The 20,395-nt window shown below is 41.4% G+C and overlaps 1 protein-coding gene across 5 annotated transcripts in view; it reads left to right on the top strand.

Moving 5' to 3' along the window:
* SULF1 (sulfatase 1) overlaps positions 1-20,395 on the top strand; it is a 147,575-nt gene that overhangs the window by 67,963 nt on the left and 59,217 nt on the right. For 4 of the 5 annotated variants that reach the window (XM_033126610.1, XM_033126609.1, XM_033126612.1 and 1 more), the window contains 2 exons: positions 10,444-10,516; positions 10,820-11,051. In XM_033126610.1, the coding sequence (XP_032982501.1) occupies positions 10,880-11,051 (172 nt within the window). In that variant the 5' untranslated portion in view covers positions 10,444-10,516; positions 10,820-10,879. Of the gene's footprint in view, positions 1-9,974; positions 9,995-10,443; positions 10,517-10,819; positions 11,052-20,395 lie in introns of those variants that run through there. The other variant, XM_033126613.1, reaches the window with a different exon arrangement.

The following is a 20,395-nucleotide window of genomic DNA, read 5'->3' as shown; positions in this document are numbered from 1 at the left end:
ACTAATCAAGTGGCCTCGTTGCTTCTGTGTTACCTACAGAGGCATTTTTCATTGATGCTCCAGAGAAGTTTTAGTCATTAGTTAAAGGCTGATCTAGGTGAACTGTAAGATTCCTTTTGTCTTAGTCCATTTGGCCTACTATAACAAAAATGCAATAAACTAGGTGGCTTAAATAAAAAACATTTATTTCTCACAGTTCAGGAAGCTGGAAGTCAGTCCAAGATCAAGGCACCAGCAGATTCAGGGTCTGGTCAAAGCCCACTTCCTGGTTCATAGACGGCCATTTTCTCAGTGTCCTCACATGGAAAGGGGGCAGGAGAGCTCTCCGAGGGCACCTTTTATAAGGGAACTAATCCCATTCATAAGGGTTCTACCTTCATGACCTAATTAACTACCAAATGCCCCCGCCTCCTACTACCGTCACATTGGGCGTTAGGGTTTCAACATACGGATTTGGGGGGGACATAAGTATTTAGTCCATACCATCTTCTAACTGTGAGATCCTATGTGTTTTCTAGACTGTCTCCTTCCTTCCTATGAGCTCTCTAAGGTGGACGTTGCTAACCTCCTTTCTCATATATGATCTGGTCTGTGAAGTGGTGTTCCAATGAGGAAAAGCAGCTGGTCTATGTGTCAAGATGTTGCTTTTTGCTAATTTCAAAACCAGTTCATGATCATTTGTGTGTGTGTGTGTGTGTGTGTGTGTGTGTGTGTGTGTGTGTAGGCAGGCACATGCATGTGTTTCAAGGATGTAGAGCAGTATGCAGGAGATCCCGAAACATATCAAATCTAATCCTTTGTATTTTCATCTGTGATTGAAGCTAAACACAAATAGGACATAGAAAAATTACCAAGAAAAACAAACAAAACTTCAAGAAGTCCACCAGGACTGGAGGTCTTTTTTTTTTTTTTTCATTGGGGAGCAGTGTGTACTTCCGGGACTTTCCCAAGTCAAGTTGTTTTCCTTTCAAGCTTAGTTGTGGAAGTCGCAGTTCAGCTCCTAGTCCAGTTGTTAGTGCAGGAGGCACAGCCCACCATCCTTTGTGGGAGTCGAACCGGCAACCTTGTGGTTGAGAGAACGCGCTCCAACCAACTGAGCCATCCGGGTGCTCAGCAGCAGCTCAGCTCAAGGTGCTGTGTTCAATCTTAGTTGCAGGGGGCGCAGCCCACCATGAGTCGAAATGGCAACCTTGTGGTTGAGAGCCCACGGAGCCAACCAACGGAGCCATCTAGTCACCCGGGAGCTCAGCGGCAGCTCATTGACTTCATTCTAGTTGTGGAGGACGCAGCTCACTGGCCCATGTGGGAATCGAACCAGCAGCCCCGTTGCCCAGAACTCACGCTCTAACCAACTGAGCCACCCATCCGCCCCACAACTGGAGGTCTTGGTAAACTTCTTAGGCAGCCAGACAATAACTAACTGTAAGAATCCAGTTCAACAAATGATGACAACTAATATTTTGAACTTGTCAAATGCTGATATAACCGATTTTGATAATGTTTCACCATAGCAAGACAAAAGAATTATCTACTAGAGATTCACAAATTTATAAAGAATTTTCTAATCAATCCAGGCTCCTCACTACTTATAAAATATTTCTGTGCTTTGCTGATCCATCCACCAGTGAAAACTGTTTTAGTTTCTCCTCCACTTTTATATGCGAATGTTATGTATAAACCCAATTCAGATAACATTATTTTTTTCCTTAACGAGTAAATACCATATACCTTTGTATGCATAATATTTTACTAAGTTTACAAATATAATTGAAGATTGCTTTCCTTTTTGAAGACTCAGATATTAAAATCAGCCGAACCCTGTTGCATTATAATCTCTAATATCACATCAGGTTTTAATAAGCCTCCTTTTTACACATGTGCTTAAGACTTCATGGAAACCAAGTCAGTAGAGAGAAGAGATTACTATAGATGACTCGGAAATATGCATTGTTCGAAATAACCTCTGGTGACCAGCTTTCATGAATGGCTGATTTTACTTGTGGAGCATATAATATGGTTTAATTATATCAGCTCCTTTGTGTGACAAGTGCTGTTTTTGTGTGTGTTAAGAAATGAAGATTTAAAACAGTGAGATAATAAATTCTGGAAGTGGAACACCATTGGGTGTTTGGCGAATAGAAGTTTGGATGAAATCTAAGGCTTTGTCCAACTGTATTTATCAAGATACTCCAGTGACAATGAATAGAAACGTCCATGGACATCGATCATAATCTGAGCCTTTTCAGTAAGGTTATTTCGCAAATGCAACACGTTATAGTTTACGGTAATAATATGGCTCTTAAAATTTGCATCCTATAAATTCCTACAGCTTACAACTTCATAAAGTTTATTCTTTTATAACAATAAAGGAAAATGTTAGCTTTCATTAGCTAAAATATTTCCCAGCTTCTGTCCAGACAGTCAAGTAAGACAGAAGTCATATTCTAAGTTGCAAGTTACTACAGGCCTTTCATGCAAGTAGCATCGTTTGAATCAGTATGTGTTAGTGAATTTATGGTTTTAAAAATCTCCTACTGTATATCTTCAGGTGCTAATCCATCTCAAGACATTGATAAATAGCTCTATGTCCAGATCATGATTTGAGGGTAGGAAGAGGAATTTGACTGGGCAAGAATGTCAGATGTTATCACATGATGTCAACAAAAATAGACAATTTGCATCCATTATATGCTTTATACACTCTTTATGACTAAAATTAATACATTAATTTTCCTAGAAAGGCCTCTAGTCACTCACTGTGTTCTACTGCAGTGGTATTTCCCAAGATTGAATGCCTGAATTTCACTTGAAATTTTAACAGAGTCATTTTTTTTTTACGTGATAAATGCATAGCTGTGCCTGTTCGAAATTGAGCAATGAGTATACAGCTAAAGGAGAGACGATCATCTGTAGATAACGCAGGGACTAAGGTACATATAAAGCACACACTGAAGATGATTTTGTCATTAAAGGACTTGAAAGTATATATTTAATCAATAACACACAAAAAATCGCAAAACAATATTGCCCAGTACAACTTGTTTGTGAAGCAGTATTTTTGAAATAATCAATACTCGTACATGAACTAAGCAGAATTTTAAGGTTTCTTTGAAATGTCTCTAAGCAAAGGAGTTGACTTAAATATGGATGTTTGATTTTTTTAAAGGTTCTCCGGTAAGTAATACGTTATATATACGTATCAGAGCTATTCTTCGTAACTTTTGCCCCGAAGTCTTCAGTCAGGAACCAGAAATGAGTATTCATCCTTTGCTCTCTATTTCTTGGTCCTCGTGTATAAGGCCCGCAGGATCCCTCAGAAGGAGGTTGTATCTCCACTCTGCTGGATTTAAACCCTTAGAAAATGATAAAGAACATTACATTCGTGGTGAGCTTGACTCCATGGAAAGTAGGCCAGTGGAATTCTCTTGACTGTGGCTTAATTTATACAGTCAAGTCAGGTGTTCCTCTTTTCTCACATAGATTTTAACTGCAAGAAAATATTTGAAGGAATGCTTTCGAAATATAAACACAGCATCTAACTATCTTTGTAAAAATATTTTCTTCAACTGAAATGTATCACAAAAAATGTGGAACTTTAAAATACATTTGTATTGTGCCAGATAATATATATCAGGGAAACAAACTCAAAGAAAACATGTCCCCCAAATCCCAAATCTGTTTAAAGTACATTTTTAATACCTAAGCATGGTTGAACTTGAAGCTGCGGAGAAGACTGTGTTTCTTCGTTCCTTGACAGATGTGTCTGTGTGAAATATATTTACACATATATCTTAAGTATGTGTGGTTGCATGTGTATGATTGAGAGAGAGAAAGAGATAAATACATAAAGTACTGGTGAAACTTGATGCTGTGGCATTGACAGTGGCAGTCTTGCTCAGCAAATGTTCCATCTGCTCCACCATATTTCCAGCTCTCTTGTAGCTGGATGGGGCCAAATGACTAGCTGCAGACAATGACCTATTAGAACTGATCTGAGTCGTCTCCAGGTTGAAGCCATGAAAAGCTACTGCAAGATTCTCCAGGTTTGTCTTCCTCTGCTTGGTCCATATATTGTAGCAACAAGACAACAGTGACCCCATAAGCCTGCGTCCATGCTCTACTGGGCATAGCAAAGCTCCCTGCTACCCTGGGTGTGATTTGTAGTGTGAGTGATGAACATACTTTTAGTGTGTTAAGCCATTGCTATCTGAAGTTTATTGTTGCAACCAACCAAGTTGCTTGTCTGCTTCCTGGTGCAATACTTCAAGGTACTTCAATACAAATAAGCTATAAGTATGTAAAAACAATGACAAATTAAATGGAATTTAATGTACTAAATCATATACTTGAAGACCTAGCTAAGAGGTCTAAGACCACATCTGTAGTTTATCAGTATTGCTATCCTTTCACCAAACCCATATTAACTGAAATTTCCATTGCCCCTTTTTTTGAAATTCCAGTAATCTCTTGTGCTCATTCTCTTGGATCTCAGCGCCACCACTGAAGCGAATAACCATTGTCAGAGCCTTCAGGCACTTGGTAGCCTCTGCTTCTGGAATATCAGGTCCTTCGCGTTCTTTTCATAATTTTTAGATCACTTTGTTTTCCTAATTCTTATTTGAAAGAAGCTGAACAAATCTTAGTCTTGGACTTCTTGCAGTCTCGAAAATGCCCTTGGTGAACTCATTTTTACGTGGTTTTTCCTTCCTACCTTTGTGTGGAGAAGTCTCAAAAGTACTTTTTCTGATGTAACCTCTCCCTTCATTCTTATCACTCCCCAAATCCTACGATTCTCTCCCTCCATGAGAAGACAAAGGGGAAACCTAGAAAACTTCAGTTTACTTATTTCTACTTTTATAATGCAACAGAGCATTAAAAAAGAATGTCTATGAATTAAGTAAAAACTAAAATCCATCTCACGCTCTCATCATACCCCGGGGATAACTGACATAAACAGTTTTGTGAATAGATGACTTTTCAAGTTTCCTTCCAATTTCAGGATTCACAGTATTGGAGAAATAAAAAAGGAGAAAGGGAAGAAAAGCAAACATTGTTCAAGGAGGAGCTCATCATTTAGCCAAGTAGTTCCCCAAAGGTGCTCCAGGCCAGAGACGCACGCTTTTCAGCTGACTTTGGTTGTTGGAAGAGATTTGTTACTAAAGGAGTATAAAAATATTACTGTCTATCTTCTTTGCCTGGAGTTGTAATAAATTCGATCAGGAAACAGGCTTTCTGAGGATAAACCAATCAATAAATGAATGTTGCCAGCTATGGCGTTTTTAAAGAGAAGAAATTAGCTCCTTCTTGGTTTCACGTATAGCGTAAAGAAGCTAGCACGTCCTGAAGGCTTCCTTTAAAGGAAAGAAGTGATGTATGGGAAACCTGAAAGCCAAAATTAAGGGAAAAGGGCCATGGAAATTGACACTAAGAAACGTATGTAGATTGGCAGTGGGTGTGGATGGGAGGTTGATTACCAGCTTTTTTCTGGTATAATCCCTACTTTGCTTCACTCTGGTGGTAAACTACACGTGTTCTGGCTGTATTCAGCTTATAATAATTGCGTGTTGCTGGCCTAATCTCTGCTGCTGTTTTGATTGGCTATGGTGTTCCTTTTTTTCTCTGTCCTGTGGAGTGCTTTGCTTTGTTCTGGAAACAATTCTTTGTCCCATTTCTGTGCCCAGTAAGTGGTTCTGAACCCGTCTCCCGCATACTTTAGATATGTGGGTATTCATTTGTAAAGTTGTGTGTTATCCTCAAATTTAAAAAAAAAAAAATGTTATCACTCATTAACAACTCCCGTGTGATACCAGGCACTTAGGACAATTTCAAAGCTTTAAGGGGGGGAAGGGAACGAGAACTTGGTGAATAGGGTCAGATCTAGAGCCTTAAAGGTGAAAGTCTAGGCTTAACTGTGGAACCAGGTATACTGTAGGCCAGCATCTCTTAAGGCCTTTGGGCTCGGGATCCATTTATATTATTAAAATTTATTGAGGACGCCCAAGAGTCCTCAATAAAAGCTGAGAAAATTTTAAAATACTCATTAATCCTTTTGAAAATAATGATGAATCTATATGTTAATTTAAAAGATATATTTTATGAAAAACACCTATATTTTCCAAACCAAAAAAATATTGGTGAGTCAAGTGGCGTGGTTTTACATTTTTGTAAATCGCTTTAATGTCTCTCTGAATAGAAGAGAGATGTATTCTTATATCAGCTTCTGCGTTCAATCTGTTGAAATATGTTGTTTTGGTGAAAGTATAAGAATAAAATTCAGCCTCACTTGGATAAGTAGTTGGAAAAAGAGAAATATTTTAATAGCTTTTTCAGATACTTGTGGATCTTCTTTGATACTATACCAAAACTTGACAAGTGGTAATATCTTAAAGGTTAGAAGTAGTAAGAAATCTGAAACCATATCAATGAACGTTTCAATACTCTGTTTCTTTAAAATTCAATGGTCATCTTGCACTTTAGTTGAAATGTTTTTACTCATGTTTGATTTTGTAGCATTGTGTTTGGTCATTTGGGAAATACTGGGTCACTGAATTATTGCCAATACTGACACATTTCATTTTACCATATCAAAAAATAACACTTAAAAAAGTAACACTTGTTAACAACACTTGTTAATATCAACAGCAATGTCATCAGAAAGGTTTTATGTATTGGGAAACTGCCAAGCTCAGTGGCATATACGAGCTTTCCAAAATTCTGATTTTAACTTGAAAGCTAGATTTCTATCATTGGCACGAAATACAACAAATACTGCCAGTTGTTTTCCTTGAAAAGACAGTCTCATTTCGTTCATTATTAGACTGCCAAATATCTAAGTCCAAATAATTCTTTCAAGTAAAAACGGTGTTTATGAGGAAAAAATAGTACCTACTTCAGCTTGCAACTCAGTCACACAAGTCTTTTTCCTCAAGACAACCATCACACCTCCACAGGCAGCAAAGGCCTTCATATGCACCTCCTACCTCCTAAAACAGAAAATGAAAAAGAAGTGTATGCAAGGGTTCAGGTTTAATAAAATTAATCATTATACTGCTTCGTCTTAAGTGAAACTGGCGTTTCTTTTTTAACTGTATGTGGCGGTCTTGCCTTCGTATTAAGACAAAGGGGGTTTTACCCACCATTGTTCTTACTCCATCAGCGGAATATCAACAAAGTAAAATAAATAAATAAATAAATAAATAAATAGTCAATATCCTTATCAAAATAGTTATGGCCTTATGGACCCCCCCCCCCCAAAGGATCCCAGGGTCCACCACAAATTCTCAGATTACACTTTGAAAACTTCAATGGTGGACAAAGCAGGACCCTTTCAGCATATTGTTACCATTTCTTTTACCTTAGCACCAACTGCGCAGAGACAAGGGGGCTTGGTGAAGGCAGAGATCCCCTTAAACCTACTGGGGTATTGAGTGTGGAGTATGGCTACACGCGCATAAGTGAACTCGACTTTCAATCCAGTTGGCTTGAAGTTTTCCCAGTCTTTCTTTTTCTTTCATATATGACTTGAAACCTTTAATGTCACATTTATAGTTTGGCTTGACTGCCCTTAACAAAGTCCTGTAAACTTTGCACCCCGATTGGCTATAGCTGTAATTGGCGTTTTCATTTTAGGGCTTGGAGCACCGTTCGTCAAGCTCCTTTTCCATGTGTGAGAAAAAACCTCTTTTTACATTTCTCCCATGTTCCACAATTTCTCAAGACAAATTGTGAGTCTCTAAGGACACTTGTCGTCTGCTGCAAAGTATCCAATTCAAACATTGCATCCTGTCTCCTTTGTCAAGTTCTGCATTTTGTCTGACAGAGTTCTTTTTTTTTTTTATTCTTCTTCTTTACTTCTTTTCCTTCTGGAGCTGGAAACCAGGCAGTGAGAGGACAACAGATATTTAAAAGGTCATTTTTGAATGAGGAATTGTCTGTGTGAACTTTTTGCACAGTAGTGTGTTTTGTGTGTTTTAGTGGGGATTGGGAGGATAAAGGATAGAGCACTCCTGCAGGCCAGGCCTGTCGGAAAGTTCTTTACCGTTCAATTTCCGTGCTTTTACATACGAAGCCTCTGAATCAATAATAAACTGTGGCAGAAGAAATGTTGGTCTTTCCTGCACCTTAAATTCTCCAAAAAGGAAGATCACTTTATTGGTTAAAAGAAAAAAAAAATCTACTCTATTTCCCTTCTCTTTATTAGGAAATAATTTTCAATGTAGTTTACACAAGATATCATTAAAGTTAATTTCCTTTTTCCTAAAGGAAGAAGTAAAGTAAATAAGATAAAGAAAAGAATAGCCAGTAATGTTGATTGGTCTCTAGGGAATGCTATCAGCCTCTTAATTGTCAAGCATTTTCAGTTTGGTTATTTAAACTCCGAGCGCTACTGTGTGCTCCACACACACAGTGAGTCTGTCTGACTGTCCTTTCCGGGCCACTGTCGTCAGCAGAAGTTGGTTTACTCTATAGCAGATGCACGGAAGCCCCGCTCACTCTCTCTTCACACACCCTTGCAGGCTTTGAGAGGTGAGCAAAGTTTTGCTACTTAAAGGCCAACCCTCTAAGAAATTTCTGTATTTAACGACTTAGCCTAATGCACGCTCCGTGGACGAAAGCCATAGTTTGACACCTATTTCTTTCGTTTTCCTGTCCTTTTGTGCTCATATCGGTTTTCTCATGACTTAAAACAAATGCACAGAAAACAAACAGTCGGTGCAGAACAATTGTGGGCTTTTAGAGTTCAGCATGCCCAGGAATCACTGAAATAACCCTGAGTTATTACAGAGAGGGAGAGAGAGAAAGAGAAAGAGAGAGGGGGGGAGAGGTAGAGAGAGAAAGAAAGAAAAATGACCCTGAACCTTACGTATTGACTTTCTCAGAGCCCCAGGACCAATCGGAAGTGGCTTGTTGGTTGTTCTGTAGATAATGTAGTCAGACTACCTAGCAGATACTATATTTTTGTTTCAAAATCTATTTCTTATTGACTCTCCCCCCACCCACCCCCCAGAGTAATTACAGGCTGCAGAATGAAAAACATTAGCACTGTTTACAAAACAGCTCATAAAGTTTAAAATAATAGGGGTTTGTGTGTATAAACACAATACTGTGGCTGAGGTAAACAGTACACAGTCTTTTTTCTGTCACTGCCCGTGCCACCCTCCAGAATGGAAGGCACGGACGTGGGCATTGAGTCCCTTTCCTCTTGCTATGCAATACTCACAATTCATTATGTTTATTTATCTGATGCCAGTTTATTGTTGCAAATCCAAACAGACCCTCAGGTGTGCAGGGCCAGTAGACACCCTGAGGAAGCGAGCTGCTATCTAATTAATTTAAGGGCAGCCTTAATTCCCATTCAGACATTCCCTTGTGACAGCCAAGGGACAGGTTTTTTTTTTGTTTTTTGTTTTTTGTTTTTTGTGTGAGCCCTTTGCTATCTTTCAGAAGTCCAGGGAGAAAGCTTGCTGCAGGTGTTCTAAAGCGAAGGGGGCATTTTCCAACCCTTTCCAACTCCCCGCTTGTGCGGACTGGCAAGGATTGTGCAGCACTCCCCTCTGCATTTTATTTATTTTTTTAATGTGGAAGCCTAGCCTCTCACCCCCAGCCTAGAAGCCGTCAATCATTTTGCTCTGCAGGTTTAGATCTGCTGCAGCAAAGCACCTCTGTGCTGGTGGCGCTGCAGCCGGTCCTGCTAATAGTGAGGCTGGCGCTGACAGTCAAAGGAGGGCTCTGTCCCCTGTGGCGCCAGCGCACTGAGGACACGGGCTGGACAGAGGGACCAGCCTTGCTCGAAGGAAGTGCCTCTTCCCCTGATGATTGATGGAGGACAGTTAGGAGCTTTTTGGAGGCTGGGAAAGGTTGCCGTCCCACTCACTGACTATGAAGTCTTTGTCAGCAGAAAGAACTCTCCTGGGTAGTGAGTGACATAATGCAGATGACAAGTGACAGCTTTGCGTTTCATTCCGCTGCGATAAGTAGTCAGTATCTTACACAGGTGAGTTCACGCTCCCCCAACACGCCCCCTCCCACCACCGTGCCACCTGCCCCACAGGTGCACTCTCCACAGGGCTGTGGTTTGACAGGCACCGCTGCGTCTTCCTGATTAATCATTAGTTTTCTCGGGGATGTTTAAAGTACGATTAGAGAGTGAGCGGGGATGATACACTTGGCTCCGTTTTGTGGAGCTGATTATGGGATGAAGATGTTGAGTCATTTGTTAGCAGTTCTGAAGATTGCTTCCTCCTTTTTCTCCCTTTTGGAGTGCAGATAAAATGTGTGTGTGTGTGTGTGTGTGTGTGTGTGTGTGTGTGTGTGGTGTGTGTGTGTGCCTGCCTGTATGTATGTATGTATAATATGCTGTTTTGAGAGACCACTTCAGACCAAACACCTGTATCAAAATCCTTGACTGATGTTTTCTTTGTATTTTTTTTCTCCCCCTTCTAGGACCCCCTCTGCAGATGTGCTGAACACCTCTGGGTATAGAAATTGATTTTTCAACGAGGATACGTAATTCAAGGTATTAGCTCTTGTCAGAAAGCTTTTACACTCGAGCCCCGTGTTGGAAATGATATTTTGGCAGTGAATTGAAACAGGAAAAGTTGGAAGGAGAATAAAGGACAAAAGTGAATTTGCAAAATAATCAAGTGCTTAAAAAACTACCCAAGGCCTGTGAGGGTTTGCCGCTTCTGACTCACGTCGGCCCTTTCCCTGCCAGCGTATGTGCCCGTTCTCACTTAGCTGAAGCCCTTTTTCTGCAACTGTGTTTGGAGTTTGGATTTCATTTCAGTCTCTCCCTGTCGCTTTTTCTCCGACTGCCCAGACCTGCAGAAACCAGGAGGCTGAGACGTTTCGTGGGGTTTGCCCCATTGGACCCAACACAATGAAGTATTCTTGCTGGGCTCTGGTTTGGGCCGTCCTGGGCACAGACCTGCTGGGGGGCCTCTGTTTGACGGTCAGGTCCCCGAGGTTCAGAGGACGCATACCGCAGGAACGGAAGAACATCCGACCCAACATCATCCTCGTGCTCACTGACGACCAAGATGTGGAGCTGGGTGAGACGCCAGATTTCTCACTTGTTAGTCGCTTTTGCTCACGTGACCTGCTGACGGTCCCCGGTATCAGTAACCGGCGGGGCACATTGTGGGGTTGGGCACTTGATTAGAGAACCTTCACCAACAACCTAGTGTATAAAAGGAACTCGTATCGCGTATGTAAGGCATTTGGTTTGTGTTTCGACATTACGTTTCTGGTCTCAAGCTTTTGAAACAGTCTGGGGAGGGACCAAGGATTGTAGGAGGTGAGGAAGCCCAGCTTAAATACTACAGGAGTTAAGGAGTTGATTGTGTAACTTGGAAACTCTTTTTTTTTTTAAATTTGGGCAAAGTTGTTTCAAAGAGCATGAGACTATGATTGTGATTCTATGCAATGCATATAAACATAGATAGATACTAGAGGAACTTTCAGTGGTTTGTTGTTAGAGTGAATGATCTATTTATGTCATAATTGTTAGGTAATTGAAGGTTACAATATTCTCTATACCTTCTGGTATTAATTCACTACTACTCCCTTAGACGTGATGCCTTTTTGAAGACTTCGCTCCTCTGCACTAATTCTAGATCGCTTAGAAAGCCTGCTGACATCTGGCGGTCCCACCTTAGCTTCTGTATCATCTGAATGGGTTTCTCATCTTCTCACCTTCTTCTGTCTTGGCCCAACCCCGTACTCTTGGCTGTAACCTGGGGTCAAGTTTTTCGATGGTACCGTAGGACAGATAAAATCTTGCCCTGACAAGTTGTCACTGCCACTCATTTCCATTCCTGGACCCAAATTCCTCGCTCTCAGGCCTCACTCAGCTCTGCTGCTCTATCCACCGTACTCAATTGACTGTCACAAGTATTTTCTAGACTCGGTGCTCTCAGAGCACCTGCCTTCTTTACAAAGCTCCTCTGGCTAGGGTTCTTGAGGAGAGCATTCTCCATGCTGGAACTTGATCTGCTTGGAAAAGGACTTTGATTTCCAGTTTGAAACCAAAGCATGGGATTCCAACTAAGTTAACTCCTTGGGTTCAGCGGGACGCAAATGCATTAAAGTCAGTGGAGGTAATGATTACTGAGACAGATGCGTACAGTCTTCTCTTTCTCACTCCACTTTTTAAACAAGAGTATAGATTTTCGGGCAACATGCCAAAATGAAAAGTCTTGCAGGTATGACTTTAGGCTGGTGGTTTAAGTTTTGAATCACTTACTGCAGATCAAATAAAATGACATGAGCACATTTGAATTCACCTTCCTTGGCATCTTTCACATTCATCCCTGTCACCATAGCCAGGATCTGTAGACCCTTCCCTCTCCCAGCTTTTCCCCCACCTCTCCTCTCCTCTGCAAGCAGAGGAGCTTTGGGCCATCTCACCCCCACCCATCTCTGTAAGGCTTCTTCCCTTTCTCCCACTTTTGCTCTGTGCTTCATGGAAACAACTGACACTTCCCTGAAAATGTCTGGTGGCTTCTTCTCTCTCACCTGTATTTCATGCCTTTGTACATCTCGTCCTCTCTGCCTTTCCCCTCTTTCTCCACCTGGAGAAGCCCTATCTACTCTTAATGACCCAGTTCAAATGCCTTACCCTCGAGGGGTCTTCCCTCACCAAAACTGTACTCCCCTCTCTCAAGGTTGCTGGAACTTTCCTTTACACCACCTCGGACATACCTCCGGTGTGGCCCTTAATCCATCCTGTGCTTTCATGCTTGTCTCTTCCACTTGACTGAGAGCAATTAGAGGGGAGGGGTGTGTTTTGTCTATGTTGCAATCCTGATGCTGAGACTATGCTGGAAATATAGTAGGTACTAAATAAACCGCAAATAGACCCACGCGGGCCTGCAAAAGTAACAGTCCCCAGAAATGAATACAATTATCCATCATGAGCTACCTCTTGAGTATATGTCTTTGTCTTTAAAATAAATTAAGGAATTGTTTGATAAATTTATTTTTCATTCAGTAATTACTTACTGAGCAACTACTAAGTACTGGCCTCTATTGGACGTGAGCATAATGATAAAGGGTCACAGACCAGGTTTAATCAGCCCAGTTATTTTCTTAATATTTACCTTTACCTCTTTCCTTGATTTTCTAGCCAGATACTATGCTACACCATCACTCGTTTAATCTTCACAATAAATTAATGAAACTGTAACAATTAGTCTCCTTAATTTATGCATTAGAAAAATGAGGCAGAGAAGTTAAGTAGGTTGTGGTGAGCTAGTAAATGGTGAAACTAGGACCTCTGTTAGGTCTGGGTCTCCACGGCTACCTTTAAATGTGTTCCCTTCAATCAGTCATTCTATCAAGAAATGTTTATTGAGCCTTTCCTAAAAACAATCTATAAATGCTTGTAATAGTCTAGGTTCTGTGAGAGACATAACAGGAGCATAAGAGGCATCTCATTGTCTTGTTGGCAAAACAAGTTCATGACGAACCACAGTGATCCGTGGATAAAAAGTTTAGAGAAGATCTCTTTTCTCCGCAAAAAAACTATGCCCTTGGTAGCGGGTACTGCTTGTCAGAGACTTTTGCCGAGCCTTTTGTGATGTTCTCGTCATCTCTCACGAATCTTACTGCTCTAGACTTTAGTTGGTTTGGGGTTGTTTTTTTTCTTACCGGCCGAACCATTTTTAAGTGTACAGGTCAGTAACGTTAAGTATATTCACATTGTTTTTCAAACGAATCTGTAAAACTCTCTTCATCTTACAAAGTTAAAACTCTGGATCCATTAAACAATTACTTCCCACCCCTCCAGTTCCTGGCAACCACTATTCTCCTTCCTACCTCTGTGAATTTGACTATACTAAGTGCTTCATACAAGTGGAATCACACAGTATGTGTCTTTTCGTGACAGGCTTATTTCACATTGTATAATGTCCTTCCTTAAGATTCATCCGTGTTGTAGCATCTATGAGAATTTCCTTCCTTTTGAAGGCTGAATACTAGTCTACTGTGTGTGTGTGTGTGTGTGTGTGTGTGTGTGTCACATTTTCTTTATCCATTCACCTGTTGATAGAAATTTGGGTTGCTTCCACCTATTGTGAATAATGCTACTATGAACGTAGGTTTATAAATATCTCTTTGATGCCCTGCTTTCAATTCTTTGGGGTTTATATCCAGAAAGGGGTTTGCTGGACAATTTGGTAATTTCATTTTTAACTTTTTTAGGAACTTCCAGGCTTTCCATAGCTTTCCAACTGCATCATTTTACATTCCCACCAGCAGTGCACAAGGGTTCCAGTTTCTCCACGTCCTCACCAAAACTTGTTATTTTCTGTTTTTGTTTTTGTTTTGTTTTTTTGATAATAGCCATCCTAATGGGTGTGAGGTGGTATCTTATTGTGGTTTTGATATGGTTGGGTTTTGTTTTGTTTACTTACATGTAATTATGTTCACCAAATGCTTGAATAAATATTCACCTAAGCAAAACATTTTGTACCTGTAATACTGCAGGCAATTTTGGCTCCTGTGCCTCCAGAAAAATATAACAGAGTTAGGATAGGCTTAGGAAAACTGTAATAGAATACTTTTCGTTTTGGGGAGAAAATAGAACAATTCTACTTCTTTGTCTGGAAAGACAAAGGCTGAGAAGGGCTGTCATCAAAGTTTATGAAATCAAGCTGGGAAGGAAAGCTCTTATTCAGGAGGAATAGGGGCCACTCCCTCAATTTTGAGGACAAATAAAAATAAACTATACTTTGTGAAAGGAACAAGACATGTAAGGAATTCATTAATGAAAGTGCATGTGGATAATGCTTTATCTTTTTCCAAAGAACATTCATTCTCATTATTTCATTTTGCTGTCATCCCACCCAAGTTGGGTGGGTAGGACAAAGATCATTATTCCAGAAGAAAACTTACTATGTGGAAAGATTAAATGAGGTTAATGGTCCTCTTACTTCTGGATTTATTTTTTGGGTTTTTTTTCCTACAACTTAAGAGGTTGTTCAGGTTATGCCCACAACTGTAAATAGTCCAGGTTTTTAGCCCAAGATAATGGGTGGAAGGTTAATACTTTTCTAAGCTAAGAAAACACACATGGTGATGGTCAACATAAAGTTTCGGGATGATGGTAACTTTGGGGAAGGAGAGGTAACCAAGAATGTGGACAGTATCCACATTTTGTTTTAAAATTAAAACATAAATCTGAGGCCACTATGATCAAATGTTAAGCTTCACTAAAGCTAGGAGACATGTTGTTTATACTGTTATGTCCCTGAGCTTGAGATATTTTATGAATCACAAACAAGAAAATCAGAAATGCTTGTCACAATCCCCTAACCTTTGGGGACTGGAGTCAAAGAGAGTAGGTTCTAAATCTTTCCCAAGTGGTCCCTTGTTGCCACTCTGAGAAACAAACTATTGAGCTGATTGGACCCCTGATCTGACTCGATGTGGCATTTCTCATGCTCTGAGGAAATTGGGCTGACGCTAACATCTTAGTAACGCGGACCCTACCGATACTTCTCTTAGATCATAGTGGAATTAAGAAGCCATGCATACATGGAAACCCTTTGTTTCTTTAAATCAAAGGTCACAAATGGGCTGTGCCATCCAGAGCAAGCCCATAGATGTGTTTTGCTTACCCAGCACACTTTGTAAAATCAAGGCAACATTTTAAAGGGGGAAAAAAAAATCCAGGTTCCAACTTTTCTTGAAAATTCAGAAGATTGAGGGCTTGCATTTCCACGAGGCAACGATGTATTAGATGCTTGAAAGCAGTCAAAGCTGCCCCCATTATGTCGGGCATTTCTTCCCCAGAATGTCCCAGGTCCCCACCACTCTCCATTGCTCTCCAACACGTAGGCCCATTTATCATGGCCATACTGTGGTTTTTCTTATAGTCAGGGAAGAGTTCTGTGCACCTACACGGCTATCAAATGTGAAAAACTGAACGGGCAAGAGCCGTGTGATTTTTCTTGTACCTGGCTGCCTTCACTTGCTTACCTTCTCTGTCTAGCTCTGTAGGCATTTCATTTCCATTCCCCTCAGAAACTAGTCTCCACTTTTAATGGCCTTTTGCTCTTTGGGGGGAAAAATATAATGAGTCCAAGTGGCCTAGAAACACTCCAGATTGATTTATTATCTGCTTCTTGGTCCCTTTATTCCCCAATTTGTTTTTCTTCCACTGGTTTTAGCCAAAACATCTGGATTTTTTCCTACCAATTCCACAGTTTGGATAGAAGAAGGTATACTGTTTTCTCGTGTTATTTTTGTCTTATGTTTCAGAATTGAAATATTCACTAGACCAATAAAGCCACTTTTAATATTGGAAATGGCACTGTTTAAGGTGCTATACTTAACAGTTGGCATATGAGAAGATAGCAGTGATATATTCAGTACTGACCGTTTATATATTTAGGACATTAACTTTACCTCATCATAAGACAATGCCATCTAAAAACAACCCTGTGTAATTAATCAGGGTTGTGTTTGCTTGTTGCTGTCACTCATCAAACCATGTACCATTACAGTCCACTTGGTGGGGTGACGGGGTGTCTCCCTTGGGAGCCAGGTATATATGAATTCCACATGCCCAGGATTTCCTTAAGGGATAGCGATGGCAATAGTTATTATTGCATTTCAGGGTTTGTGAGTTTTCCTGGACATGATAAGTAGGCTTGATGAAAATTTTAAGGTTTGATAGTACCAAATATTGACTAATCAAACACTAAGATACTTGAATCACAAAAAGTAACACATTGCTGTAAAGTTTAACATGTAAATAAAGTCATTCAAGCTCGCTATGTGACTTTGGTAAAGTCATTCAGATGAGTGGGACATTGTCTCCCTCCTGACCTTTTTTGCACAGATAAGTTGGGTTGGGAATTATGAGTTGGGGGATGGGTGTGTAGAATGATTTCAGTGTGCCTGGCCCACGCTTCCATCCAGCCCCAATACATACCCTATCACACACTCCATCCAAGTAACTCTTCCTAGAGCCTGGATTTTTAAACACCACCCAACTTGCAACCTGGTATGTTTGCAGGATTCCCGAAGAGTGCCGTGTCTCCTTACCGCCCCCCCGCCCCCTGTGTCCCCCCCAGTCACCACTGACCCAGCGGCATCCTGTCATGGCCTCGCCACCCTTGCAGGAGCAATGGCAGAGGTCCCCAGTCCCAACCTGCAAACTCTGGTACTGGGGCAGCTTTTCTTGGCAGTCCTCGGACTCCACTGTGGCCTGGACCTTCCTGGTCCTCAAGCCAGCCTGCTCAGCGGTAGGACTCATCACAGTCACTTCATAGCATCCTGTCAGGCTTCCACCTCACAGGACAACTTTAAATGGTAATGAATTCAGGCTTCTTGCTTGGGGGGGGGAGCGGGGAGGGTGGCAGTCTGGTGCCTCCCAGCTCAGCAGAGGGAAAAGGTATGATTCCTGCACTCCATCATCCGCATCTAGCCAGGGAATGCACCAAGATCAGAGGCCGCGTTGAACACCAAGGTCGCTGTCAATGACTGAAGAAGACACGTCTGTAGCCCTCACCCTTCACGGGGGCCTCAGCTACTGAGATCACTTCAGTGCTTCAGAGGGCAGGAGGCAACCATCAGTGTCTGTTAGTATCTCCCTAAGAGTCCAGATGAAGCAAGTATGAGGCTCCAGAAAGGGAGGCATCTCTTGACTGCAAACAGATATCATTTCTGTTGCGTCGTCTTGAAACATCAATGTCACAGCCTAGATGGAGCTTAAGAGATGGTCTCTAGAGCAGGCTGCCTGCACTGCGTCTGAGCTCTGCTCCGTAGGTTTGTGTGGCCCCGGGCATGTTATTTCACCCTGTGCACCTTATTTATATCATCCCTAATGAGAATAAGATATAATAGCACCCGCGGCAAAAGTTGATTGTCAGGATTACGATGGATTGATGTATGTGAAACACTTAATGGAAACCTGAGACTAAGTATGAAATCAGTGTTTTCTTTTCCTGTCCTATAGTATCTTGCAGCCTTGGAAGAGGTCTGAGCCACTTAGGTCACTTAAAACAAGGCAGCCACCAAAGTCTCTCCCAGCTCTAGCTTCCCTGATTCTGTGTCCAGCCTAGAATACTTCTCCAGGTGTGGACCATGGACAGGGAGCGTGTTAGAAATGCAAATTCTCTGGCCCTTCCCTGGTCTTACTAAGTCAGTATCTGTGGGTGGGCCCAGAATTCTGTGTTTTAATATGCTCTCTGGGTGATTTTTAAAGTTAGGAGAAGATTGTCTCCGAATCTCCTGTCTACTGAGAAACTTCAAGCCAGATGCCCACTTTCAGGAGCGCCAGTGGTGGAAATGCAGTGGTCACAGTGACAGTGGGACCAAATGTCATCATCAGCCCCTTTAACACAGGGACTGGATGGAAGCAGAGCATTGGCAGAGCTTGTTGAGGACCTCGACAGTCAGCTTAGTTAATTAAGAAACGTGTGATCCTTAGAATGAGGCGAGAGTCCTGGCTGGGGTAATTCCGGAAATGTGAACTAAGTTTTAGCCTGTTTTTATGTTATTTAACCTTACATCAGATTTTGACCTATCATCCCATAGTTGCAGTCCGGATTAGTCTATAAATTGGAGATTGTAGCTTTGTGATTCAAGACCTTAGAAGATGGCCTCCAGCTCTATTTTTTTTTTTTCTAATTTGAATTCAGCTAAGAATTAGGCTCATAAAGGAAACTCTAAGAGCTCATCCTTTGAAATTAAGACAATATTAGGCAATGAAAGTCCATCAACAGTGTTTGCTGAGTTTTCCCAAAATTCAAGACATCACAGGGAGTAAGTACTACAGTAATCTAAAGAGGAGAGGGACGAAGCGAACAGACTTAGGCATCTTGAGACTGTTCATCAGACTTTGGACTCTGTCCCCACTCCCATGATCCTACTCATCTATTTATGTCCAGGATGTTGCCCCCTATTTGATCAACCAACACAAATATAAAATGCAACATTTCTAAAATGGTCTCTATAGTGCATATTTCTTTTTAGTTACTTCTTGACTCATAGTGAAACAATTACGTCTGCAGTCTTCTTCCTATGCCGAAAACTTTGTGGTCAACTCGTAGCCCTCTGATGCATTACAAAGTCTCTTGAGTCTGCTTCTTAGAGTCGCTCTATTTTTAGAGACACAATCCCGTTCAGGTTTTTTTCACCTCATGGCCTGATGGCTTCAGCGACTTCTTGGCTCCACCCCAATGGATCAGCCTGTTCCCACATCTTAACATAACCCCATTGCCACATTGCCACAGCCACCTCCTCAAAGACTTTTCTTAGCATGATGTTCATGCCTTTGACAAAGGATCAACTCTGCCTTCATTTTGTCTATTCTGTCAAATCCAAACATCTCTACGCAGTCTCCCAGCTCTTTGCTACCTCCACCTCCCACATTTCATCCCAAGAATCCTCCATTTTCTTTTCGATTCCAGGACATCAGTGTGTAGTACTCATCACTCCACTGACTTCTTAGCATCCTCCCCGTTCTCCCAACAATCCACTTTGTCTTCCTTCTGTCCTTCCACTTGCCCTCATCTCTTGCTTCAGAACTCTTATGAGACATTCATTCCTGGTCCCCTCTATCCCCAGAGACACTGGCTGCTATATCCATACTCGTGTGTGTAAGTTGCTTTGCAAATATCTCCCAGGGATTTTTATATGTACGTTCTCTTCTAGGTAGTTGACTCCTGAAGACCAGAGGCAGCACACAATTTTGCATTTCCTTTGTGAATGCTACACTTGGGGACCAGCCCAGAATGCAAGTTGATGGACTGTTCAGCATGAAGTGGGCGCTCACTACTTGTTATTCACTGATTACAAAAAGGTTGCTTGCCCCTGAAGACATCCAGAGGGGGAAAAGGCAGTTAGGAGTCCTCCTAAGTGAACGTATTTTAGGGAACTCTAAAAGACCCATTAGAACCCCTCCTCCTGTTTTCCTATGTTTCACGTGAACGGCAAAAGCTGGTATGTGAAAAAATCAAGCTAACTGTGGCTTTTTGGATGGTGGCTCGCTTCTCTTCTGCTCTGAATGCTTGCCTGGTTTGCATTACGATTTCCTTCCTTGCTGGAAAACTACATAGACTTTCTCCCTTTCTTTGGAAGAAGTGGGACCTGTGGAAATGTGAGGCTCCAGGGGAATCAAATGCAGTGGGTTTGGCTGTAGTGCTCTGTCGTGCATTTCTTGACAAGTCCCGAAAAGGCTATTGAATTCTGGCCTGTGCTTTTTTCTGCAGTAGTTGGATGTTGTTTCAGCTGCAGTGTTTGGCTGGATCAAGTAATCGAAATAGAATTTTTTTTTTCTTCCTCAGCAATCTTATGTTACACTTCATCTTTTACAGTTAAATGGAAGATTTTACGACCACGCAAATACGTTTGAGTGGATTAGAATCATAGCTCTTTCACAAGC

This window comes from Rhinolophus ferrumequinum, chromosome 14 (genome assembly GCF_004115265.2).
Source record: "Rhinolophus ferrumequinum isolate MPI-CBG mRhiFer1 chromosome 14, mRhiFer1_v1.p, whole genome shotgun sequence".
Classification (NCBI taxonomy): domain Eukaryota; kingdom Metazoa; phylum Chordata; class Mammalia; order Chiroptera; family Rhinolophidae; genus Rhinolophus; species Rhinolophus ferrumequinum.
Note: the sequence above shows the minus strand (reverse complement) of the source record. Positions and strands in the feature narration are given on the sequence as shown.